Consider the following 27936-nt stretch of genomic DNA (forward strand, 5'->3'; position numbering starts at 1 on the left):
TGGTAACGGCAAATTTGGAAGTCTGAAATGCATTCTTCCCTTGGTATCCTGAGGCTAAGCATGAATTGTCAGTGATAGCAATGACGTGCAGCTTGGTTTGGGGGGTTACAGACCAGCGGCATGGTGGCCCAATACACAAAGGCTTTGATTCTGGATATGGGACGTACTTGTCAGTGCTCTTTTGTAGTCTCTACATTCCTAAAGATAACTATGATGGGGAACGCTATAAGATGAACAATGTAACTTCAGAAACTTCATCCTTGCCAGCAAAATCAGTGCTGAGATGGGCTGTAAACAGCTCACTGACACAAACCTCGTCAAATTTTCTTTGATAAAATTTCTCAGCATTCAGTCGACTCCAGTGGCAGATCTTCAAGAATGCCATTCAAACACAGATAATTTAAAACTTAGCGGAAATGTGATTTCCTATCTGGTTTTATTTTGCAATTTGCTTTAGTACTTGGTCTTTGAGCAGAATGGCCTCGTCATTCCACTAATACTCTCTTTGCTTGGCTCCACCAGTGGAGTTGCATCTCCTTTGTGACAGGTACCTTGTGTGATATCTAACCATAGTGGATGCTTGCAGGAGTGAGGAGACTGCAGTGACTGACTGTGTTACCCACCAATACTGGGATTGCAAGTGACATGACTTGCTCACAGTCCTTTGCACTGTAACGATAACATGGCAACCAGGTGGCCTAAACAGATTAGTGCAGTGGGCTGCAACCAGAGAAATGAGAAGCAACGACAGGCCTTAAAGTAATTCATTGGGGTGGGGGGGGTGTAAATAATATGCCCAAGTGGCCACTTTCCTAGGTACACCTGTAAGCCTGCTTGTTACTGCAAATATCTAATCAGCCAATCATGTGGCAGCAACTCAGTGCATACAACCATGCAGACATGGTCAACTGGTTCAGTTGCTGTTCAGCTCAAACATCAGAACAGGGAAGAGATGTGATCTAAGTGACTTCGACCACAGAATGATTGTTGTTGCCAGATGGGGCTGTTTGAATATCTCAGAAATTGCTGATCTCCTGGGATTCTGACGCAAAACAGTGTCTAGAGTTTACAGAGAATGGTGTGAGAAACAAAAAGCAGAGGGAAACCAGAACCAAGCACATCTTTCCCTCCCCCCCAGTTTCCACTGGGGTCACTCCCTGTGCAGCTCCTTTGTCCACTCATCCCTCCCCACTGATCTCCCTTCTGGCACGGAACAAGTGTCACACCTGCCCCTACACCTCCTCCCTCACTACCACTCAGGGCCCCAAACAGTCCTTCCAGGCGAGGTGACACTTCACCTGCAAGTCTGTTGGGGTCACCTACTGTATCTGGTGCCCCTGGTGTGGCCCCCTGTGTATCAGTGAGACCAAATATAGATTGGAAGACTGCTTCACTGAGTATCTATGCTCTGTCTGCATGAGAAAAGCAGGATCTCCCTGTAGCCAACAACAGGAATTCTGCAGATACTGGAAATTCAAGCAACACACATCAAAGTTGCTGGTGAACACAGCAGGCCAGGCAGCACCTCTAGGAAAAGGTACAGTCGACGTTTCAGGCCGAGACCCTTCGTCAGGACTAACCTCCCTGTAGCCACCCATTTCAGTCTCACTTCCCATTCATATTCTGACATGTCAGTCCATGGCCTCCTCTACTGCCGCGATGAGGCCACAATCAGGTTGGAGGAGCAACACCCTATATTCCATCTGAGTATCCTCCAACCTGATAGCATGAACGTCGATTTCTCCAACTTCTGGTAATTGCCCCCCCCTCACTATTCCCCATTCTTGTTTCCTTCTCTCACATTATCTCCTTACCTGCCTGTCAGCTCCCTCTAGTGCTCCCCCCTTCCCTTTCTTCCATGGGCTTCTGTCCTCTCCTAACCAATTCCCCTTCTCCAGCCCTTTATCTCTTCCATCTATCAGCTTCCCAGCTCTTTACTTCACTCCCTCCCCCTCCCAGTTTCACCCATCATCTACCACCTTGTGCTTCTCCCTCCCCACCCCCCACCTTCTTACTCTGACTTCCCCTTCCTTTCCAGCCCTGAAGAAGGGTCTCGAGGAATGTTTACTCTTTTCCAAGAAGTTGCCTGTCCTGCTGAGTTCCTCCAACATTTTTGTGTGGTTTGCCTTGGATTTCTGGCCTCTGCAGATTTTCTCGTGACTGGGCGTCATACTTTTGCTGGGTTACAGAACTGGAGACACCGGTTCTTGTCCAAAAGGCCCAAATTCACATGGTTGCCAATGCCTGACTGGAGTTGGAACTAGAGCAGAGGCTCTGTTCTGTTCTCACTTTACAGAACAGAGTGTGATCTGTGGCAAGTTTCTACAACCCAATCAATGGAGCTGGGTTGGATTTTCTGTTCCTCCTGTTTTTCTAGCTGGGATCAGTTACCTGGGTTTCCACTCTGTGTTGATCCATTGGGTAAATGTAGCAAGCAATCAAATGGAAAGTCCGGAAATAAATTTGCATCTGCAGTCGCTCAAAGCAATCGCTACTGAAGGGATTTCTTATCAAGTTTCTTTGGCCTTTTGTAGATTCATCTTAGTTTGCCCATTTGTAACGTGATGATGTTTAGATGAAAATGTTTGGTCTGCATTAAGGAATTGCTGGTAGGCTCACTGCCAGGAACAGCCAGATCAGAATGACAAATTCCCTCTTCCACTGGAGACTGCAGGCTCTGTCTGATACTTCATCAGCTATCACGACCATTGACATTTAAGTGATTGCATAATTCTTCGGACAGATGCCTGTAGATCGAGATGCAGCTGGTGAATCAAATACATTTGCTGGGAAACTGAAAAAAAACAAGAGAATGTTGGATACATTCAGCAGTTCAAGCAGCATCTGTAGAGAAGAGAGAACAGTGCTCCTCTTCTGCTGAAGGGTACTTGACCTGAAACTTTTCATTGTTTCTCTTTCCACACTTGAGGTGACTTAATGCTATGACTGCACCTTAATTCTGAAGACTGTGGGAATTTTGCGATAACATCAGTAGCTTTTTAAATCCAGCTTTGCTGTGCTTTTATCCCATTTCTTTGGAATTTAAACATCCAAAGTCTGACATGTAACATTAGAAGGTTTAAATGTCATAGATTGATTTAAACCCTTCGTACCTGCTTCCTCTTACTCAACTGCTGAAACCTCATTCAGATCTTGTTACTGCATTGCATTTGATGCAACATTTAGAGATACCAACACTTCAAAGCAGCAGGTACTCTGATCATTGGTACTATTGGAACCCTGACCTTACATAATTAGCCATTGTTTGATTTGTTCAATTGCAACATCACCATCTCAAGCTCAGTTCCTCACACATGCATCTAAGTTTACCAACAACACAAAGACAGACGGCTTCATGGTGAAGGCAGCAGAATGTTACTGAGAGATATTAATAAATTTAATGATTGTGCAAAGTTGTTACAATTAAAATTTTGGACTGGAGTGCATTTCTGGTTAAAACTGGAAATAGTGAAGGGCAAAAGAAATGGAGGGGCAAGTTCAGCAATCATTAAGGTGTCAGGTGCAGAAAGAATTACAAAGATGATAATACAGCAGTGAATAGTGACCCAAATATATTCAGTGGCCACTTTATTAGGTACCTCCTGTGACTCATGAAGTGACCACTGAGTGTATGTTCATGGTCTTCTGCTGCTGTAGCCCATCCACTTCAATGCTCTATGTCTTGTGTGTTTAGAGATGCTCTTCTGCACACCACAATTGTAACATATCGCATTATTAAGTTTGAGTTACTGCCGCCTCCCTGTCTGTTTGAACCAGTCTGGCCATTGTCCTCTAACTGCCTTGCACAGAGAGCCGCTTCTCACTGGATGCTTTTTGTTTTTCGCATCAAAAACTCTGGAGACTGTTGTATGTGAAAATCCCAGGACATGAGCAGTTTCTGAGATACTCAAATCACCCCATCTGGCACCAACAATTATTCCATGGTCAAAGTCACTTAGATCACGTTTCTTCCCCATTCTGATGTTTGGTCTGAACAACAACTGAACCTCTTGACCATGTCTGCATTCTTTTATACATTGAGTTGCTGCCACATGATTGGCTGATTAAATATTTGCATTAATGAACAGGTGTACAGTTGTACCTAATAAATTGGCCACCGAGTGCATGTAGTCAATTGGAATATAGGTATTAGAATTATGCTGCAGGTCTCTGTTGCCTGTTCTATAAGCAGTTTTTGACACCAGATCTTAAGAAACATCACTGGAGGGAGTTCTAGGATGATAATTGGACACCAGAAATTGAAATATCATGAGTGCTTAGACAGACTGTGGTTATGTTCCTGGAATTCTTATAGCTATGAGGTGATTTGATTGAACTTTTCAGAATATTAGAGGAACTGAAAGATTTTTCTACTGATTGGGGAAACTGAGAGCTTTGCATTTGCCGATGAGAGCAAGGGCGTTAATTTTAAGTTTGGGACTGATAGATTTTTGTCATATTATGAGATGTGGAGGGGGGTGGGAAAGCAAATACGTGGAGCTGGCTCAGAGATCAGCCACGACCTCACTCCTGCTGCTAGGAAGAGAGAGGTATTGTCATATATCTGGGAGTAGACGTTTACCCTAGTCTCACATTCAAAGGAATGAGGTAAAGGTTACACGCACTCAGAAATAAAAATACAGCTGCAGACAGACTAATTGCATTTAAAAAGGCATACTAACTGTTTTCCTATTCTGTCTAAATCAAATCTATGATCCATGTAGAAATTGGTATTTTATGCAGTTACTTTCTGATAATCAACTATTATTTGTTTTTTTTTTGGAATTCCTCCAACTGGATTTTTCATTGTATTTAGGAACTCTTCGATGTATATGCAAGCCTGAGCCTCCAGTCCCTTCTCTAATTTTAACCTTCTCGGTAAGCAGTGAGTCATAATGGCTTTGGCCTGAGTCAGACTGCAACACCCACATCTCACTGCACTCCTCAAGCCGCTGTCTCAAATGTTTTTTTAACCTCTTCGTGTGCGATGAATGTGACAGGACTCCCTAACAGAAGCTAATGAGTTTGACAGGGCTCATGGTGCTGGACGTCTGCTCTTTTCTCTCCCTGGTGTGGAAGGGTATTTAATTGTTTTGAAATGTGATCAAGGTGCAGTACAATGCTCGGGGGTGCTGCCAAGGTTTTGTATGCCTGGATTCAGAGATCTCTACGGTGTATGACTGAGTCAGTGGAAGAAGTGAATGAATTTTATCTTTAAGGCTTTCTCTGTTTGAAAAATAGCATCAATATCTAATGAGGATATTGCAGTAGGAGAAATCATTTCTGCAGATAGTTCTCATAATTGACCAAGGGAAGACGCACATTTCCTCAGTAACATATTCAACATTCTTTATCAGGCTGCATTGGCATGTTACAGTCAAAGGGCAGAAAATGGAATTCTATTAGTAGTCCTGCAGCCCTGATGTATCATTTTTCATGCAACCTTTAATTTCAACAGCCTTATAGATGATTACTTTATTTTGAAATAATAGTTTTATCATTTGTGCAATACAAAGGTCTCATAAAGTAATTGCTAACTTTCGATGTTGAGAGGAAAGAACTCAACAACATTTTTGAATTCTGCTCTTTGTGCTCACTACGCTCTTCGTTCTGGCATAAAGTAATAGCTGTTTATAGTTTGAGCTGTGATGTCAACGTGGAGGTGTCTTGATTCTTCCTGCTTTTGTTCAGATTTGGAAGGAGGCGCTTTGGTTGAGGTAGCAGCTCAGGCACTGCATGACACTTGCAAGTGTTTTTAAAACCTGTTGAAATGGATGGTGTAGGAAGATATGATCAGAACAATAATAGTTATTTGCGGTGCATCCTGTGTCACTGTTGACATTTAATAAAATGGAGGTGTTCAAATTTCCCACTTCAAAACCTTATTTTACTTTGGTTTATTTACTCTTTTGGTCTGTGTGCTAAGAAAATTGAGCCATGTTTTAGTGGAAATAGAAATTGCCTTCCTTGCCCAAGCCTCTTTCTCCCAACTCCATCCTCTCTCCCCTCCCCCTACTCAATGCAACCTGCTTGTCATTCTTCTCCCCTGCTTAGTTCACTAATCACCCCAGATTCTTGTCTCACCACTCCGCTCTCCTCTTTTTTTCTGATCATCTACCTCTCCACTCTCAACCCTTTTGTAGGATTCAACCTATTCCTTTCTTCCTGCAGATGCTGCCGAAGCCGCTGGGTCCCTCCAGCAGATTGTTTGTTGCTCCAGACTCCAGCGTCTGCAGGTGCTTGTGTCTCCTCTGATCACTACTCTCGGTTTCTCCGGACTGGTTGTGCTTCACTCCGATTCAATATCCATCCCCAAGATGGGTCGTTGCTATTGTTGAGTCCTCTGACACGTGGTCACATTCAGAAGCGAGTTAGATCCCTGCATGAATTTGTGAAATTAGCTAAATATCCATTCTGAAAAGGCTTTACGATGGTTTACACCCAGAAACAAGTGCTGAAATAGGACCTGTGCAATTCCCGATTGATCCCCACACAATTCAGTGCCGCTCCCAGCTGCAGCATAGCTTTGAGTGAAGTGTGTGGTGGGGAGTGAGGGGCTCAGCACTTGAAGTCACGCCCATTCAATTACTATGCAGCCACACAGCAAGAACATGCACTATGGCAACAGAAAGATACAGAGGGAGCTGGGGACTTATGAACATATGAAGTAAACTCAGAGGTAGGTCCGTGGGCCCTTCTAGCCCCCATTTAACTAGATCATTGTTAAAGCATCGTCGACTCAACACCCACTTTCTTCCAATACCCTTGTGCCACCTTGCAATTCAAATGTCTATCAATCTCCACATTGCCATTCAGTGACTTCACTTCCAAATTTCCCGGTGGGAATTAATAAGAAAGAAGTCTCCCCCCCGCTTTCATCTGAAATGGGTGGCCCTTTATTCAGAACCTATGCACTGTTGTTCTAAATCACCGCATTAGGGAAACATCCTCTCATTACCCATCTTGTCATGAACTTTGCACATTTCAAGAAGGTCACCTCTCACTCTCTGCAGTCCAATATAGGCCGGACTTGTTAGCCATTTTTCATAAGCCAACCCCTTCATTCCGACAACACACATCAAAGTTGCTGGTGAACGCAGCAGGCCAGGCAGCATCTATAGGAAGAGGCGCAGTCGACGTTTCAGGCCGAGACCCTTCGTCAGGAAGGGTTTATTTATCTTATCTTGCTACCGTTACTAGATCTGCTTATGCCTCTACCTCTGCTGCTAAAACACGATTTCCTCTTCATCTTCGAGAGGAATACTCCTTTCAGTAGACTTCTCGTATATCCATGGCTTTCAAACTCCAGTTAATCCAAAACCTGTCCTTATACTCACACAGAATAACCATCTCTGTTCCTGGTTCCCTGTTCCAATACATTTATTTCAGAGTCTTTATCAGTGTTTCAGTACCTCACGCTGACAATTTCTAACCCTGTTCTCTACACTCACTGGGTTCCTCCGATTATTACTGTATTCTGCTGCTCATTCTTTGTCAGTTTAATCAGTCACGACAGCTGTGATCATTAAAACTCAACCTAGCATTCTTTCCACCAATACCCGGGCTTCCTGTAGTATCATCCTGATTTTCTACCTCTAGTCTAGGTCTTCCCCATCCTCATTGCCCCTTTGCCCAGTGGAGTTATTGTTAAGTTTCTGTGTTTTTCAGAGCCTGGTGCTTAAATTAGTGACTGATGAGGAGAAATGTGAATTTGAATTCAATCTTTATGGCTGGTAAATTTAAATTAAGGTAATAAAATAAATCTGGAATAAAAAAAAGATAGGCTCAATATTGTAAAATCTATCTGGTTTACTAATGTCCTACAAGTGAAGAAAAGACCACAATCTGTGTGGTTTAGTGATAACATATCCTCCTTGCTGACTGTCAACACTGGTGCACCTCAGGGGTGTGTGCTTAGCCCACTGCTCTACACGTGACTATGTGGCTAGGCATAGCTCAAATACCATCTCTAAATTTGCTGATGATATAACCATTGTTGGTGGAATCTCAGGTGGTGATGAGAGGGCGTACAGGAGTGAGGTATGCCAACTAGTGGAGTGGTGCCACAGCAACAACCTGGCACTCAATGTCAGTAAGACGAAAGAGCTGGTTGTGGGCTTCAGGAAGGATAAGATGAAGGAGCACATACCAGTCCTCATAGAGGGATCAGAAGTGGAGAGACTGAGCAGCTTCAAGTTCCTTGGTAAGACAGCAGCTATACTTTATGAGGAGTTTGAAGAGAATTGGCATATCAACAAATACACTCAAAACCTTCTATAGTTGTACCGTGGAGAGCATTCTGACAGGCTGCATCACTGTCTGGTATGGAGGGGCTACTGCACAGGACCGAAAGAAGCTGCAGAAGGTTTTTAATCTAGTCAGCTCCACCTTGGGCACTAGCCTACAAAGTACCCAGGACATCTTTAGGGAGTGATGCCTCAGAAAAGCGGCATCCATTGTTAAAGACCTCCAGCACCCAGGGCATGACCTTTTCTCACTGTTTCCATCAGGCAGGAGGTACAGAAGCCTGAAAGCACACACTCAGTGATTCAGGAACAGCTTCTTCCCCTCTGCCATCCAATTCCTAAACAGACATTGAAGCTTTGGACACTACCTCACTATTTTTTTAAATATACAGTATTTCTGTTTATGCATGTTTTTTAAATCTATTCAACATATGTAATCAATGTACTTGTTTATTTATTGTTTTTATTTTTTAATTTTTTTCTCTGCTAGATTATGTATTGCATTGAACTGCTGCTGCTAAATTAACAAATTTCACGTCACATGCCAGTGATAATAAACCTGATTCTGATTCTTTTTAACCTGGTCCAAGCCATTTGTGACTCCAGACCTCAGAGCAATGGGATTCACCTGTCTGTCCCACTCTCTTCAAGGGGCAATTAGAGATGGGCTGTAAGTGCTTTGCTGACCTTGCTGATGACATCCATTTGAAGTCAAGTTTTCATGTTTTGGTGACAAACATAGATCAATGTCCTTGCAGTTTTTGACAGTCATGTGAATGAATGTGACCTGGTTCCATTGTTTGCGCTTCAAACGAAATTTACTGCGGTAAAATTGTACACTTGGGCAAAATACAAGTCATCTGTAATTTTAAGGTAGTCCTTGCGGAGGTAATTATTTTATATTCTCAGTTTTCAATGCTGGCTAATTACACAGACACAAATATCCAGACCTGCCTCTTGGTTTTTTTGCACTACCTTACTTTCCATGTTTCTATTTTCTATGTATGATTTATAATTTAAATTTTTAATATTTACTAATTTTTACTATTTTTAATATTTAATATTTGTAATCCAGGGAGTGGGAAGCGCAGAATCAGATATCGCTGTGATGATTGTACGTTCTAGTACCAATTGTTTGGTGACAATAAAGTATAAGTATAAAGACACTTGAGATCCTAATGTGGGCTGATAATTCCAGTGCTATACTTGGGACTAACTGCAATACTAGAGTTACCATCTTTCATATGAGATGTGAAACTTAGGTCTTGATTCCCCTCGCTGGATGTGAAAAATCCCATGGAGAGCTATTTCAAAGAAACGAGAGTGTTTTCTTTGAACAATATCCCTCATTATTGCATTGCTGTATATTCAGCCCTTTGAACTGGTTTTGCTAACCACTTACTTCGTCGGACCACTTAGACCTAATTTGTGTTTACTCACTGTTAATCCACACCCCTCAATATTTATCCAAGAAAGTTCTTGTTCATTGCAGTCTTGGGGGATGTCTGTAGGCCCAGTCTCCACAGCCTGTGTGGAAATTGAGTTTAACATTTTTAATTTGATTTAATAAGTTGCTTCCTAAATTCTTTTCTGAACAACTGAGCCTTGAAATTATGTATTATTTCTGTATGCTTCCTCACTTGATAAATAGGCTCTTTGTTGGATCCATTAATCATTGTAATAATGATATTAGATTGCTCCTCTGATCTTCCAAATATACGAAAATGCAACCCACATTTACATAATTTAATTTAATAATTGAACTCTCAGGAGTTATCAGGTGAATCTTTGCAGTCCCACTTTCATAGCTACTTTATATTTACTGAAGATGTAAGTGTACCAGATAGATCCTAACCAAGACTACGTAACTGATAATGTAGTTGATTTTTTTTCTCTCATACTCCAGTCCCCCAAAGATAAAACATTCATTTAGCCTTCTTGCCTGCTTTGACCATTGGGTTTTGGTGAATTAAACACAAGGATCTAGGAGCAGGAGTAGGCTTTCAGCCCTTTAAACTTGCCGCACCATTCAGTTCAGCAGCTCTCTGCTGGCCTCAGCTGCTTCCGTGCCATTTCCCCATGACTGTGGACGAGAACGAGATTCCGGGATGGTGTGTTGCCTTCAGGGTGCCAGGGTCTTGGATTGAATCCATAGCGTTCTTAAGTGGGAGGGTGAGCAGCCAGAAGTTGTGGCTCAGATTGATACCATTGACATGGTTTCGAAGGTTGACAAGGTCCTGCAATCTGAGTTTAGGTGCTAAGTTAAAGGAGAGAACTTCCAGGGTTGTGATGTCAGGATTGCTACCTGTGCCACATGCTACTGAGGCCAGAACTAGGAAGATTATATAGTTTAATACATGGCTAAGGAGTTGTTATAGGATGGAGAGCTTCAGACTTGTGGACTTGTGGATCATTGGGCTCTTTTCCAGGGAAGGTAGGACTTGTACAGACAAGACAGTTTGTACCTGAACTGGAGGAGACTAAAATCCTTGTGGGTAGGTTGGCTAGTGTTGCATGGGGGGGGGGTGGAATTAGACTAGAAATGTGGGAGATGGGACCCAGAGCGTCAAAGCAGATAGTGGAGTGATTGTGGGGAAAGATGTCTTTAAGCCTACATACAAAGCCAGGAATAGAAAGGTTGGGCGTGGTAGGACTAATGTTCTGAGTTGTAGGAAATGCACTTGAGCTGTGGACATGGAATTATGACACTGTAGCCATTGGTGAGAATTGGTCACAGAACGGGCAGGACTGGCAGCTCGTCGTTCTGGGGTTCTGCTGTTTCAGACATGATAGAGCGGGAGGGTGGCATTATGAGCCAGAGGAAATGTTTCGGCATGCTCAGGCAGGACAGGCTTGGAGAGTTCACCTACTGAGACTGTATGGGTCAATTGAGAAATAGAAGGGGGTTACCATGTTAACGGAATTACAGACCACCCAATAGTCCGTGGGATTTAGAGGAGCAAGTTTATAGAGAGATCGCAGACTGTTGTAGGAAACGTAAGGTTGTGATAGTAGGTGATTTTAACTTTGCACATAATAACTGGGAGTCTCAAAGAGGACAGGAAAATTTTTAATTGGAGAAAGGCAAATTATGAGGCTATAAGGCTAGAACTTGCGGGTGTGAATTGGGATGATGTTTTTGCAGGGAAATGTACTATAGACATGTGGTCAATGTTTAGAGATCTCTTGCGGGATGTAAGGGATAAATTTGTCCCGGTGAGGAAGATAAAGAATGGTAGGGTTAAGGAACCATCGGTGACAAGTGAGGTGGAAAATCTAGTCAGGTGGAAGAAGGCAGCATACATGAGGTTTAGGAAGCAAGGATCAGATGGGTCTATTGAGGAATACAGGGTAGCAAGAAAGGAGCTTAAGAAGGGGCTGAGAAGAGCAAGAAGGGGGCATGAGAAGGCCTTGGCGAGTAGGGTAAAGGAAAACCCCAAGGCATTCTTCAATTATGTGAAGAAAAAAAGGATGACAGGAGTGAAGGTAGGACCGATGAGAGATAAAGGTGGGAAGATGTGCCTAGAGGCTGTGGAAGTGAGCGAGGTCCTCAATGAACACTTCTCTTTGCTATTCACCAATGAGAGGGAACTTGATGATGGTGAGGACAATATGAGTGAGGTTGATGTTCTGGAGCATGTTGATATTAAGGGAGAGGAGGTGTTGGAGTTATTAAAATACATTAGGACAGATAAGTCCCCGGGGCCTGACGGAATATTCCCCAGGCTGCTCCACGAGGCAAGAGAAGAGATTGCTGAGCCTCTGGCTAGGATCTTTATGTCCTCGTTGTCCACGGGAATGGTACCGGAGGATTGGAGGGAGGCAAATGTTGTTCCCTTGTTCAAAAAAGGTAGTAGGGATAGTCCGGGTAATTATAGACCAGTAAGCCTTACGTTTGTGGTGAGAAAGCTGTTGGAAAAGATTCTTAGAGATAGGATATATAGGCATTTAGAGAATCATGGTCTGATCAGGGACAGTCAGTATGGCTTTGTGAAGGGCAGATCATGTCTAACAAGCCTGATAGAGTTCTTTGAGGAGGTGACCAGGCATATAGATGAGGGTAGTGCAGTGGATGTGATCTATATGGATTTTAGTAAGGCATTTGACAAGGTTCCACACGGTAGGCTTATTCAGAAAGAAGGCATGGGATCCAGGGAAGTTTGGCCAGGTGGATTCAGAATTGGCTTGCCTGCAGAAGGCAGAGGGTTGTGGTGGAGGGAGTACATTCAGATTGGAGGATTGTGACTAGTGGTGTCCCACAAGGATCTGTTCTGGGACCTCTACTTTTCGTGATTTTTATTAACGACGTGGATGTGGGGGTAGAAAGGTGGGTTGGCAAGTTTGCAGACGACACAAAGGTTGGTGGTGTTGTAGATAGTGTAGAGGATTGTCAAAGATTGCAGAGAGACATTGATAGGATGCAGAAGTGGGCTGAGAAGTGGCAGATGGCGTTCAACCTGGAGAAGTGTGAGGTGGTATACTTTGGAAGGACAAACTCCAAGGCAGAGTACAAAGTAAATGGCAGGATACTTGGTAGCGTGGAGGAGCAGAGGGATCTTGGGGTACATGTCCACAGATCCCTGAAAGTTGCCTCACAGGTGGATAGAGTAGTTAAGAAAGCTTATGGGGTGTTAGCTTTCATAAGTCGAGGGATAGAGTTTAAGAGTCGCGATGTAATGATGCAGCTCTATAAAACTCTGGTTAGGCCACACTTGGAGTACTGTGTCCATTTCTGGTCACCTCACTATAGGAAGGATGTGGAAGCATTGGAAAGGGTACAGAGGAGATTTACCAGGATGCTGCCTGGTTTAGAAAGTATGCATTGTGATCAGAGATTAAGGGAGCTAGGGCTTTACTCTTTGGAGAGAAGGAGGATGAGAGGAGACATGATAGAGGTGTACAAGATAATAAGAGGAATAGATAGAGTGGACAGCCAGCGCCTCTTCCTCAGGGCACCACTGCTCAATACAAGAGGACATGGCTTTAAGGTAAGGGAAGGGAAATTCAAGGGGGATATTAGAGGAAGGTTTTTTACTCAGAGAGTGGTTGGTGCGTGGAATGCACTGCCTGAGTCAGTGGTGGAGGCAGATACACTAGTGAAGTTTAAGAGACTACTAGACAGGTATATGGAGGAATCTGAGGTGGGGGCTTATATGGAAGGCAGGGTTTGAGGGTCGGCACAACATTGTGGGCCGAAGGGCCTGTACTGTGCTGTACTATTCTATGTTCTATACTGTAAAATGGCTGAATGGAATAGAGTTTGTCAAATGTGTTCAGGAAAGTTTCCTTAATTAATAAATGGAGATCCTAACTAGAGAGAGTGCAATGTTAGATCTCCTACTAGAGAATGAGACAGAGGTTTGTGTAGGGGAATACTTTGCATAGTGATGATAATGGCAGTAGTTTCAAGGTAATTATGCAAAAGGACTGGAGGTGTGGTAGGCAGTGAGAAAGACCATATGACCATAAGACTGTCTAAGGTTACAGCAGGACCCAGATCAGCTAAAAAGTGGGCAGAGGAATGGCAATAGAATTTAGCTCAGACAAGCGCAAAGTGATTCATTTTAGGCTGTGACACACACAAAGTGCTGGAGGAACTGGGCAGGTCAGGCAGCATCAATGGAAGGAAATAGACAGTCATCGTTTCAGGTTGAACCTTTCATCCGGACACCTAAATGAGCCACTGGATGATTGATCAGTTGAATTTCATGACAGCTCTTCAGAATCAGAGAGCCCACTCATCCATGGATAAGACATGCTGTCGGGCTTGCCACCCAGCACCTAACCCAGCCTTGTACATTGGAAGTTGAATCTATTGGCTACATATAACCCCAAAACTAGATAAACTAATGTTCAAGGCTAAAGGATATTAGTTGTCCTATTTTGAAATTATGGGGATGATGTTTGAAAAAACATTATACATATTCCATGTTCAAGTTATCCGGCTGATCAATATGTTCTGAATCAGAGTACCAGTATCTATCAGTATTAACAACTTAAAAGTTTACTGTGTATATAATTTAGAAGGAAGCTGAAGGCTCCATCCTGTGCAGCTACATTGTTTGAGAAGTCAAAAATTGTGAACTCCACCATATACTATGCACAAAACACTTTACAGATATCACACTTAAGTGGAAACTGATTATTATAATAGAATTATAAAGTAATATTTGGAAAAGGTTTTTAAAAAAGGGAATAAAAGTAACACCATTCCCTCATTTAAAAGCATTTATAATTTTTTGTTAGTTTCAGTAAATTGGCGTCATTAAGTATTATGTAAATGTCAGTCGTTTAGGAGGAACTCCAAGATTTCCTGCCACTAAGGCTATTTCCTGTAGTATCCACAGCAATCTGATTTCTTGCCCTGATAGTTAGTACAGCCCCTGCCAAATACTTAATCTCCAGGCAATTTTGTCTGTGAAGCTCCAAAGAGTTTACAAAAAAAATATGATTCTACCAATAGCTTGTGTTGGCTGAAACAAGGAACAAATCTGTCTCCATCCTTTTTACACTAAAGATTGTTAGCGACAGGGACAGCCGAGACTGGGAATGTCGGAAATCTGTGGCCTGGTTCATCTACTGGCTAAGGCAAAATGGAAAGTTTAATTCCTGACCCCTCAGTTTGTATACTGAATATCAAGGAATTCTAAGGTCTTGGCTCTTGGCCACATATGATCCTGAACAGAGAATAGCAAATGGATTAGAGTAAATTAGCACTTGAGTGATGCCCCATGTTTCCTGAGCAAATATGATACGAAAAAACAACTCTGAAAGAAAGGTCACCACCTGTTAATGATAGTTACTGCAAAAACAAACAGCATATTCAAGGAAATTCACTCTTACAAGCTTATTTTGCTAATTCAGGAGGTTTGTACTGGAGCTTTGTAAACATTACCACTGAGCAAGGTCAGAGGTCATTGTTAAACATTTATTAGCACAACTATATTCTACAGTGGTCTTAACATCGTCTTCTGCAGCACCACCTTTTCTGTTTCCATTGAGTTGCTATCCATATAGTTGGGTGTATGGGTGATGCTTCAGTGAGTGGCCGGTAGCTCTGTAACGTCTCTGCAGGACCACGAGATCCATCAACTATGGTGGTAATTGAAAGAGTTACTTCATATAAAAAATCAAACAACTTACAATGGAAACTCTAATTTGAAACCTCAGCCCCTGCAGGGTCAATGTTTCTGCATGTGTAGGTCTTTATTGGTGATTTATCTCTGGCTCCATGAACTTGTTGCAAACATTCAGACTGTGGGTAGGAATATTAGCTGGCACCATAGAATTCAGTTGTGTTTATCACCAGGATAAAGTTCTGATGAGAGTTTATGTTCTTCCTGTCACATGATCATTAATCTGCTGATGGTAGTGAATTGCAAGGTCTAAAGGTGCTGTACCTTCTGCCTCTGAGGCAGAGTCACCTCAAGTGAGCCCCAGCCTCGGTTCACTGCATCACACTCAAAATGCTGGAGGAGTTCAGCAGGTCAGGCTGCATCTATGGGGAAGGAGGGAGTTTTGAGTTCGAGGCTTTGAGGTGAATAGGTGGAAACAGGTAAGGGAAGGATGGTGGGCAAATAGAACCGGGGGAAGGGGGTGGGAGGGGAGGAAAGATGAGCCAAGGGAGAAGGGAATCAGGTGGATAGGTATGTGAGTGATGGGCAGGTGGAACCTGGTACGAGAGGAGAATTAATCTAGGTTACGGAGAATGGAAAAGGTGACTATGGGAGTGGGGATCTGGGTGGAATGGTTGGTGTAGGAAGGTTTAACAAGGGGTGTAGGTTACCTGGAATCCTTTTTGCTCAAGATTTTAGCATCTATTGTCACTTGAGTTGTCATTCTGAACGTCGTGGTTGGTGAGCTAGTGGCATCATGGCAAGAAATTGGTGTTGAACCGGTTTAGCCAGTGTTTATTGCCCATCATTAGTGCCTTGAGTGAGCGGTGGGAGAGCCACCTTTCTGCATCCCACAAGACAACAGTGTTCTGTGGTCGTGGTTTGATACAGCTTAGTGGGCAGCAAGGGGTCAGCCACGTTAGTGTGGCATTGCGATCACAAGAAATCTAGATCAATTAAAAGTGGCAGGTGTCCTTCCTTTAAAGCCAGTGGTTAAACAAATTAATTTCTACAGCAGTCCAACAACAGGAATTCTGCAGATGCTGGAAATTCAAGCAACACACATAAAAGTTGCTGGTGAACGCAGCAGGCCAGGCAGCATCTCTAGGAAGAGGTGCAGTCGACGTTTCAGGCCGAGACCCTTCGTCAGTCCTACAGCTTTCTGTTTTGTGTTCTTAAATGACACCAAATCTTTAAAATAAAATCCGTTCAAATTCTCAAAATGCCATTGTGTAGTTTGAACTCTCATTCTCTAGATTATAGATTACTCCAAACAGTAATTGAACAGCCATGGTAAATGGAAAGCTATGTAGAATGTAAAGGCAGACTAGCTACTCTGAGCACTTGGTTCACATACCTTGACATTTGACTAACTTCACAAAATATAGTCTTTACAAACGACGCTGTAGAGGGTGAAGTATATAATATAATGGATAATGTGGCCAATCATAGCAATGGATTTGATGAGGAAACTTTGCTTTATACATGCTTAATCATATTTATTTGCCGTGTTTGTAGACCATATATATAGTTCAAAAGGTTTGCTGCTGGGCAAGGTACGTGCCTCTGAGTGTAAGAGATTCTATTTCAGATGTAGACTTGTGCAAACTCATTTTATTTAAACTTGTACCACTTCGGAGGAAAGTATAGGGGGAGGACATCAGAGATAGGTGTTTACACACAGAGTGGTGGGTGCATGGAAAAACACCCGGGGTGGTGGTAGAGGCAGATGTATTAGGGGCACGTAAAACAATCTTAGGTAGGCACATGGATGAAAGACAAATGGAGGGCTATGCAGGAGGGAAGATCTTGGAGTAGGATCAAAGTTCAGCACGACATTGTGGGCAGAAGGGCCTGTACTTTGCTAATCTATGTTTGTGAAGCTACCTCAGAGAATTTAACAACCAAGTCTTAAGGAGTTCAAGTCTTGTACTATATTGGAAACTTTAATTGATTCATTCACTCAGAACTCAAATTTTAATGCCAACAAGGGAAACCAGATTCTTTACACAAGCCATATCCAAATACAAGTCATAATATTGTGAATGGCAACAGTTACAGCAGACAATCCTGCTTCTAATGCAAGTGCAGCAAAATAAAATTCAGGTAAAAGATTTTTAAACGCAAAACATCTTTGACAAAGCCACAAATTGCACCCTACAAAATGAACCACCAAAATTTAGATACTCAGTTGATTTAAAATTCTGACTTTTTTTCAGACTGGCATTGAAGTACCTGGGGGAAGAGGCAGTGAAATTCAGAAAATGAAGTCTTGGATTAATTTAAAACTAATTTGCTATAAGTCAACATGTATTTAAAAATTTGAAACAAATCTTTCCACAAGTTTAATTAAATATCAACAGAAGTACAGCCAGCCGACAATATCCTCAATTATATGCATCACCAATCAACCAACACCGATGAGTAATACATTTTATTGTGGATATCCTCCTCTTCCTTTTCTGTGAACATTATAAGTGATATTTCAACAGATTGGCGGCGAGTTCCACCAGGAATTGGATAGGATCATCTCTATCCAAATCCTGGTGGAACTTTAAAACCTTAAAACTGCAAAACTGATCCTTGGTATTCTAGTGGAGCCATATTTATTTGTGGTAGCACCACAGATTGTTTTAAGATTAAAGCTGTGAAGCAGTGGATGGAAGCCCTAGCTGTCCCATGCATTGTTTCACATGATGATCCCTGTTGACTGTGGAGCAGAGCCAGCAACCTGTCTCTGAATGTGAACAAAACTAAAAAGATGGTTGTTGACTTCAGGAGGACACGGAACAACCACTCTCCGCTGAACATCGAGGACTCCTCCATACTGATCATTAAGAGCACCAAATTTCTTGGTGTTCACCTGGCGGAGAATCTCACCTGGTCCCTCAACACCAGCTCCATAGCAAAGAAAGCCCAGCAGCGTCTCTACTTCCTGCGAAGGCTGAGAAAAATCCATCTCCCACCCCCCACCCTCACCACATTCTACAGAGGTTGTATTGAGAGCATCCTGAGCAGCTGCATCACTGCCTGGTTCGGAAATTGCACCATCTCGGATCGCAAGACCCTGCAGCGAATAGTGAGGTCAGCTGAGAAGATCACTGGGGTCTCTTCTCGCCTTTAGAGACATTTACACCACACGCTGCTTCCATAAAGCAAACAGCATTATGAAGGACCCCCTCATACAAACTCTTCTCCCTCCTGCCATCTTGCAAAAGGCACCGAAGTATTTGTGCTCTCACGACCAGACTATGTAACAGTTTCTCCCCCCAAGTCATCAGACTCCTCAATACCCAGAGCCTGGACTGACACCAACCTACTGCCCTCTACTGTGCCTATTGTCTTGTTTATTATTTATTGTAATGCCTGCACTGTTTTGTGCACTTTATGCAGTCCTGGATAGGTCTGTAGACTAGTGTAGTTTTTTTGTTGTTTTACGTAGTTCAGTATAGTTTTTGTGTTGTTTCATGTAGCACCATGGCCTTGAAAAACGTTGTCTCATTTTTACTGTGCACTGTACCAGCAGTTACAGTCAAAATGACAATAAAAGGTGACTTGACTTGACAATGACAGAAGATCAGAATCTGGTTTATTGTCACTGACGTAAGTTGTGAAATTTGTTTTGTGGCAACAGTACAGTGCAGGCATAGCAAAAATTGTAAGTTACAATAAAAAAAAGTAGTGTAAATGCAGAACAGTGAGGTAATGTACATGAGTTCATGGATGGTTCAGAATTTGAATGCAGCGGGAAAGAAACAGTTTCTGAAATGTTGAGTGTGGGTCCTCAGGCTCCTGTTCTTCCTCCCTGATGGTAATAATGAGAAGAGGGCATGCCCCAGATGGTGTGGGTCCTGAATGATGGATGCTTTCTACTTAAGGCACCATCTTTGAAGATGTCTTCGATGGTGGGGAGGCTTATGCCCCTGATTGATTTGCCTGAATCCTGCATTGGTGCCTCCACACCAGACAGCGAGGCAACCAGTCAGGATGCTGTCCACGGTACATCTGCAGAAATTTGCTGGAGTCTTCAGTGACATACCCAATCTCCAGCTCCTAATAAAGTATAAAGAAAGGAGATCCTGCAGATGCTGGAAATCCAGAGCAACACAGAAAAAAAAAATGCTGGAGGAACTCAGCGGGTCAGAAAGCATCAATGGAAATGAATAAACAGTTGATGTTTTGGGCCAAGACCCTTCATTGGGACTGGAAAGGAGGAGGAAGAAGCCAGAATAAGGAGGTGGGCGGCAGGGGGGAGGACAAGCTTAAAGGTGATAGGTGAGGGGACGGGGGGGATGAAGTAAGAAACTGGGGGGGTGATAGGTGGAAAAGGCAAAGGGCTGGAGAAGGAGGATTCTGATAGGAGAGGAGTCGCTCATGGGAGACAAGGAAGGAGGAGGTGAGGCCAGAGTGAGAAATGAAGAAGAGGGAAGAGTGAGGGGATTACCAGAAGTTGGAGAAATCTGTGTTGGTGCCATCAGGTTGGAGGCTACTCAGACAGAATATGAGGTGTTGCTCCTCCAGCAAGACAAGTTCCCAGGAAGGAACACCTGACATGCGACGTTGACGCTTTTGAATTTGTAACTGAACGTTTCCACTGCTGACGCCTCAATTGGGTGTGTGAATATTACGAGATTGTTATAAACCAGATGGAAATTTGAAGTCCTGCGCATGTAGGAACTTTGGTTTGTAAGCTCTCCAGAAGGAGCTGTCTCCGATCCATTAAGAAAGTGACAACAAATGCACAACTAACAAAGTGACCAATTTGATGCATTGTTTTAAACTTGGCAATTTAAATAATTATCAAAGGGATTGTTTATAAACACACAACAATATAAAATCCACTGAAGCAGTGACTCTAAGTTGGGTTATCCAAGTGATGCATTTCTCTTGGCAACACCACCTCTCTACTGAAACTATAGATGGCAAAGCCAGTTCTTTCTGCCCTAACGAAGTAACAGTTTTTAGGATTAAATGAGGCAATTCCAGGCCAGCTGTTGCTCTATGCCAGGTGTGTGGTCCAAGGTAACAGTCACCTGTTATAGCGATTCACCTACATCTGTTCCCTCACAGAAATTCTTCTAGTCCTGCAGAGCCATTGGTTGAAACAGCTATGGTCAACAGTGACTGCCTGTTAACAGGGTGAATGCCAGATTAGGATATTCATCACAAAGCATCGAATTGAAGGAAAATAGTAAAACATCCAGAAGGAAATATATTACTCAACAGCACTGTACAGAGTATCAATCAAAAACACCCATCAAAATTCAAAGCTCAGTAATGTGGCAATGTAGGCTTACTTGGGCTGGTTCTTTGCAGGTTACAGCACTAATTAAATATCAACTGTCAATCATTTGGCCTGCTCTTGCTCCTATTTCTTATGCTCTTAGCAAGCACTGTGAAATTGATCCTGTAATTATGTGGTAAATCTCAGCTATACATCATTGATCACAGTGACTTGCATGAAGTATTGAGATGTAAATCTGAGTGTTCTAACACTAAATTGGGTGGCGAAGTCAACCCAGTGAATGTCAGAGAAAAAAAAGCACAAAATAGTGAAACAGATTGAATTTCCAGAGCTATGGTGTATGGTTTAATGTTAGACATGCAAAATCAGTCACATCAAATCTATGCAAGACACATAGATTTTCTTAGTGAAGAAATACTAGGAAGGAGATCTACAGGCCAGTTAGCTACATGTCTGTTGTTAACAAGATATTAGTGTCAGTATCAAAGAGGAGGTAACTAGTCAGGAGAGCTGAACATAATCAAATTTAATCAACATGAAAAGAAAATCATATTTGATTAATTTTCTTCTGTACTTTTAACGATGTGACAGGAAGGGTTGACCGAAGGGAAAAGCTGGTGATACAGTAGATTTAGATTTCCAAAAGACATTTCACAAGGTGCTATATTAGAAGCTACTGCACAAAAGCCCAGTGTTTTGGAGGTATTGTGTGTTAGAATGGGTTGAAACTTGGCTGTCGCACTGAAAATAGAGAGTTGGAATAAATGAATCCTTTTCAGGTGGGGGGGGGTGTGACTGGTGGAGTGTGACAGGGATCTGATCTTGGCCCTCAACTGTTCACTATTTACATTAATGACATGAAGGAGGGAAAGAAATGAGGTTTCAGAGTTTGCTGATGCAAAAATAAATGGAAAGATACAGTATACTGTAATGAGGACATTGGATATACTGTACATTCTTTGAGTGATTGTGTGAAACCTGGGAAATGCAGTTTAACATGGGGGATGTGTACGGTCATGAACTTTGGCCACAGGAATCAAAAGGCAGGTTATTTGAAGAGAGAGAGACTGGAAATGAATGAAGTACAGAGTGGTATGGGTGTTTTGGTGCGTGAATCACAAAATGTTAGCAAAGGGTTTGAGTTAAGAAGGAGGTGGAGAGGTGTGTAAGATCATGAGAGGCAGAGAGTGGACAGCCAGCGCTTTTGTTGCCAATACAAGAGGACGTCTCTTTAAGGTGAGTGGAGGAAAGTTTAGGCGACATGTCAGAGGTAGGCTTTTTTTTTTACACAGTTGAGTTGTATACGCCTGGAATGCCCTGCGAGGGGTTGTGAAGAGGCTGATACAATAGAGACTCTTTGGCATATAGTTGTAAGTAAAATAGAGGGTTTGGGGCTGTGTAAGAGGAAACGGTTAGATTGATTGTGGAGTAAGTCTATATAAGTGGAACAACATCCCATCACATGCTGTACTGGTCTATGTTCTAACGCTGGTAGGAAACAGAAATGAGCAAAGTTGGAAATTTCTCCTGGCTGATCTGTCAAGAACTGCATATTTTTCTCAAATGAAGGTTGAGAAGGTATCACACTAGCTATGGCTTGCTTGCATATTCTGTGATCCATTTTACTTGATGCAAATAGATCAGAGCCAAAAGATGTGCAAGATTACACCCACTCCACTACAACCTCTACACTACTGCTATGAATCTAAGGTTCCATCTGTATAAATAGGACATGATGCGATTACAAATCGCTATATTTTGTTTTATTTATTTCAAGTCATTTTTAAAGACAATTTTACCTTTTATTCTCGAAGCTCCAGGATCTGTATTTATCCATGTGTTTTTTTTAAGAGGACTTGATTTCTCAAAGACCATTTTACAGGTTTCCAGATTGTTTATTTTGTTTTCTGAAGAACAATATGTTCTTGAGTTGACCCAAAGAGGTGCTTCTTTAGCTCTCTTATTAACAGCTGGTCTGCAGGTCATAGTGTCTTTTTCTTTAACTTCAAAGTTCAAAGTGCATTTATTATTAAAGTAAATATACGTCACCATATACAGCCCTGAGATTCTTTTTCTTGCGGGCATACTCAGTAAATCTAATAACCATGATAGAATCCGTGGAAGACCGCACCTAACAGGGCAGAAAACCAATGTGCAAAAGACAACAAGCTCTGTAAATACCAAAGAAAAAAAGAGAAATAGCTTCCCAAGAAGCTTATACATCATTGTGAAGGGTAAACCGCTGGTCTTTCCTGCATTCCAAGCAACACAGTTAAAAGAAGTGTAAAATCGGATTCCAACTTAGCAAATGTGTAATTTATACCTGTTGACAGACTGAGAGATTTCTCATCTTGAATGCTGTCTCTCCAAAGCCAGAATGGGTTGGATGGCAGCAATGAACAGAGACAAATGAACACTGAATCTTGAATGTGGTGCGCGCTACACATATAATGAAGAAATTGCCATGAAGCAGCAGGAATGTTGTGAACTCAGCAGGTCGGGCAGCATCCGTGGAAACGAACAGTCAGCGTTTCGGACTGAGACCCTTCGGCAGGCCTGACGAAGGGTCTTGGCCCGAAACGTTGACTGTTTGTTTCCACGGATGCTGCCCAACCTGCTGAGTTCCTCCAGCGTGTTGTGCGTGTTGCTTTGACCCCAGCATCTACAGAATATTTTGTGCTTAGGCATATTGTAAATATGGTCAAAGAAATAGGCAGTTTTAGAAAAAGATTATAAGTTAGATTTCCAGTCTTGTGTTAGGTACTAACATTAACCCAGAGGAGAAGCAAAGAGATTCAATGCTAAATGAAATCACAGCTCGAAAAGATTGCAGAAGCAGAAGATTTTATAGATGATGACACTGACTTTTGGAAGATGAGGAAATCAGTGATGGATGAATGGTTTTGACTATAGTTGGAGTATGGAAAACAAACTTCGAGACAGTGGAGAATTAAAGTTGGATTGAACTTGACCTTACCAGAGAAGTCAGCTTTAGAAATCAAAATTGAAAAAGAGTTTCATTTCTATGAAGCTGTGGTCAAAATGATGTCTGATGTAGAAGTGAAAGTAAGCGATATAAAGGATGAAAACAATAGTGTTTGAATTATAATTCATGATTAAACAAATTGTGTGCAATTGTAAGCAAACTTCTGATGTAATGATGTGGAACATTTGGCAAATGCCATGGGCAGGTTTCAAGTGGGAGAAAATTTGCATTTGAGTATATTGTCTGGTCATGGGGTTGATACTGGTGACAGAATTAGATGTTGTCAGCATATATTTAGAGTATTGTTGGATGAAGTTATAAATAAATAAAATGAATATGAAATGGAGATAAATCTAGCGAGTTGAGGAGAAGCTGGCTTTCCTCAAACTTTTAACTTGCTGGGGCTTTGCTTTTGCTACACTGTAGAGTGTGCAAACTGTGTATTTAGTGCAGGATATGTGGGTAGACCCAAATGCATTGGGAATAGTATTGCACGTAACCCCCAAATACATCAGATAAGCAATGTGTTTTTACCCATTTAATTGCAAAAAGAAACACAGAGGAAGTGAATAAAAGAGCAAATCGATTCAGTGAACTAAATATCTCTAGTTCACATTAGTGATCTAGATAGTGGTAATGATATCAGCATTATTATTGGCCTGGTATTGTATCTTTCAGGGTAGATTGTTGTTCAGCGGAAACAATGCCAATGCAGTTCAGTGCTGCTTGCTCTTCAGGGCCACATTGTACATCAACAAGCTGGTGACAAGTCTCTTGTATATCCGTTCAGTAGCTCCCCGAAATCACTGAAATTCTGCTTGGCTTTCTTAACACACAGATGTAAATGAAAGTCCATACTGGAATTGTGCCTGGTGAATTTGCTTGTGATAGAATGCGGTTTAATATTTGACCTTCTTTGCTCTTCCTGTAGGATTTCACCAGAATTTGAAAAAACACTCCTGGCTCCCAGCGAGCAAATGTTGGCGTCTCTAAACAGCTATGAGTCCACAGAGTCTGGCCATGTGGACATAAAGTTTTCTCCAAGAAGTATTTGTCGCTATGACCTTGATGAAGTTGATGTCCACTGGTTGGAATTGGTGAATGCAGAGTTTCAGGAAGCAGGTACCATGTTTACTCTTTCTAACTCGTGAGGGAAGTACAGTAGTTAAGGACAAATATTCTTGCTCATATTCCGAGAGACATTCAGATTTAATATGGGCAGGTTTCTACCCTGCCTGTCTTCTTGTTGCAATTGAAGCCATAAATTTGTTGTTGCACAAACTAGCGTGTTTTGCTATTTGGAGATACACATTTTTGTTATTTTCTCTTGTTAACTGGGATTGAGTTAGTCGGTCTTGAAAGGAATCAGCTTTGAGCACATTTCAAATATAAATCATGTATAAGCACAGGGAAATAATCAATGTGCTAACAGTAAGGAAGTTGGGTATTCTTTAAAGGTGAGTTTAAAGAGTAAAATAGTGCCATGTCTGGAAGCAGTGTGACATTATTTCATTAACTGTGCTCAGGAATTATTTATTCCTACAGTTTAGCTAAACACAGAAACACATAAAATCTCTACCTTTTCCTTGCCCTGGGCTAAAGTAGGCATGGCCATGGGCCAAGTACACTGTAATACCATCAGTTGGGCGCCTCTGTAGGATGTACTTGTAGTGTGACAAGTTAAGTACATACTGAGACTTTGAATCAGTATTTGTGTGTGTGTGTGTGTGTGTGTGTGTGTGTGTGTGTGTGTGTGTGTGTTTGTGTGTGTGTGTGTGTACAGGGACAAGGTAATTGAGTAAAGAAGCATTAACAGGATTGATGCTGAGAGATTATTACCAGTAACCAGCTAGTCTCCAACTGGAGCATGGACTTTGTCCATTTACAACTGAAGTTAGGAAACTTGGTAATTCTCAGAGTAATGTCGATGCCTAGTCCTGAAGTGTAAGCCATGCTGAGAACAGTGGCTCTCTGGTGACATGGATCTTCTGGGGACTGGCCAGTCTGAGAATCAGGAAAGAGACTGCGTAAGGTTGGCCCCTCAGCCTCTTCCTAATGTGAAAGTAAACACAACCTATCCATTCTCAGTCCTCCATTCCAGGCACCTCCTGATGAATCTCTTTTACACTATCGCTACCACATCCTTCCTCAAGTTTAAGCTCAAGTCTACTGTCATTGTACATACGTATACCTGCAAATGAAACAATGTTCCTTCAGACCAAGTTGCAAAGCATAGTACATATAACTCACACACAACACAGAAAGTAATATTACCGCTCGTAAACTAACAAGTAATAAGATGCATTTGTGGTACGTTAAAAAGTATATCAGTATAACGCTACTGGGGCTTCATATGTGCTGAGACCCTGGTGGTGGCAGGGAGTTCAGTAGACTTAGGGCCTGGGGGAAGAAGTTGTGTCCCATCCTAACATTTTTTGTCCAAATACTGCGGTACCTCTGCCTGATGATAGGGATTGTTGGACGGATGGTAGGGATAATTGACAATGCTGATAGCCCTCTGCCTGCAGTGCTTTTGTTAACTATCTCTAATGGATGGAAGAGAGACCCTGCTATCCTCTCAGCAGACCTTGCGGTCCTTTGTGGGGACTTTGCGGTCAGATGGTCAGGGCACTCTCAGTGGTGCTCTTGGCAAAACTGGTCAGCTCGCACCTTCCCAAAATCCATCATTATCTCTTCGGTCTTGTCTACTTTGAGACTCAAGTTGTTTTTGCAGCATTTTACCAGCCGCACTACCTCCTCTCTGTACACCATCTTGTCGACATTGTTGATGAGGCCAACCACCGTTGTGTCATCTGTGAACGTGATTCGATTTGAACTGGGTGTAGTGGTACATTCGTGCATCAGCTCCATGTGGACAGCAGCAGACTGAGCGCCCAGCCCCGGGGAGCACTGGGGCGCAGTGTGACGGAGCTAGAGATGCTGTGGCCTTTCTGTCAAGACGTTCAGGATCCAGTTACAGAGAGAGGTGTTGAGACCCAACAAGGACAGTTTACCCACCATCCTCTGAGCGATGATTATATTGAACGCCAAGCTGAAGTCAATAAACAGCATCACGGCATGTGAGGCCCCATTTTCCGGGTGGGACAGAACGGAGTGGAGTGCAGAGGCTATGGCAACACCAGTGGACCGATTTGAGCAATAAGGGAACTGGATAGGGTCCAATCTAGCAGGAAAATGGGATTTCATGCAATCCATAACCAGCCGTCCGAAGCCATTCGTGATTGTTGAAGTCTATCCCACTGGATGGTAGACATTGAGACAGGTTACTACTGGATGATGGTGGCCACCTTGAGGCCTTAGGGGACAGTGGACTGTTCCAGAGAGATGTTGAAGATGTCTGTTAGAAGCTCAGTTAAATGGACTGCACAGTCTGTCACCCGAACAGGCACGTTATCAGACCCCTGATCTATAAATACTGTCTTTGTCCTGTAGTGTGGCCACCATACGGAACACAACACTCTAAATGCAATCTAACCATTTTTTTGTACATTTGTAACATGCAGCTTTAACTTTTATACCCAATGCCTAATGCCTGAAGAAGCCTTTTTTTCACTATCCTCTGTACCTTTGTCACTTAGAGCGAGCTGTGGACTTGCACCCTAACATCAATTTGTACATCAGTACTTATAAGATCCCTGCCATTAGCATCCTACCAGAATTTAACCTACAAATGTGAATTATCACAGAATTGTCTGGAAGTTCCACCTGCCATTGGTTCATCTGTCTTTCCAGCTCATCTATGTTCCACACATCCTCAGACAACCTTCTTCTCTATCTGCATCTCTGTCAGTATTAATCTCATCTGAAAACCTACTAATCATACCCTGTGTTCTAAACCATTCTTAGAAATAGTTGTTGCTTGTAAAATTGGCTTATAAATATTACAAGCAACAAAAGCTCCAGCACCAGTCCCTGTGGTACATTACTTTGTTATAAATTTCCAGTCAGAAAAACACAAATCCACCACCACCCTCTGCCTCATAATGCCACGCCAGTACAGGATGGATTCAGTTTGCCAATTCACCTTGGGCCCCTCTTGCCTTGAATAGCGCAAAGGGTGGCCCTAACAGGGTGTAAGATTCATGGAGCCTTCTGTCTCCAATTAGTATATCAGAATCTTGAAATTAGGAAAATCCATTTGGAAAAAAAAACTCACCGTTAGTTTCTGGGAGGTCTGTTTTTACACAATTTTCAAGCAGTCCTTTTAAATAAAAACATCTTGCTCTAACCTGTCAACATATGGTTTCCCAGCTAGTGAAAATGTACATTGTGGTAGAGAACAATGCATTATTTGTCCTGGTCTATAAATACTGTACTTTTAGA

General features: G+C 42.3%; 1 protein-coding gene across 3 annotated transcripts in view; it reads left to right on the top strand.

Moving 5' to 3' along the window:
• Window positions 1-27936, top strand: part of jade2 (jade family PHD finger 2) — a 178708-nt gene that overhangs the window by 85680 nt on the left and 65092 nt on the right. For all 3 annotated transcript variants that reach the window (XM_063053278.1, XM_063053280.1, XM_063053279.1), the window contains exon 8: window positions 24524-24714. In XM_063053278.1, coding sequence (XP_062909348.1) covers window positions 24524-24714 — 191 coding nt within the window. The remainder of the gene's footprint in view (window positions 1-24523; window positions 24715-27936) is intronic.

Source organism: Mobula hypostoma, chromosome 7 (genome assembly GCF_963921235.1).
Source record: "Mobula hypostoma chromosome 7, sMobHyp1.1, whole genome shotgun sequence".
Taxonomy (NCBI): Eukaryota; Metazoa; Chordata; class Chondrichthyes; order Myliobatiformes; family Myliobatidae; genus Mobula; species Mobula hypostoma.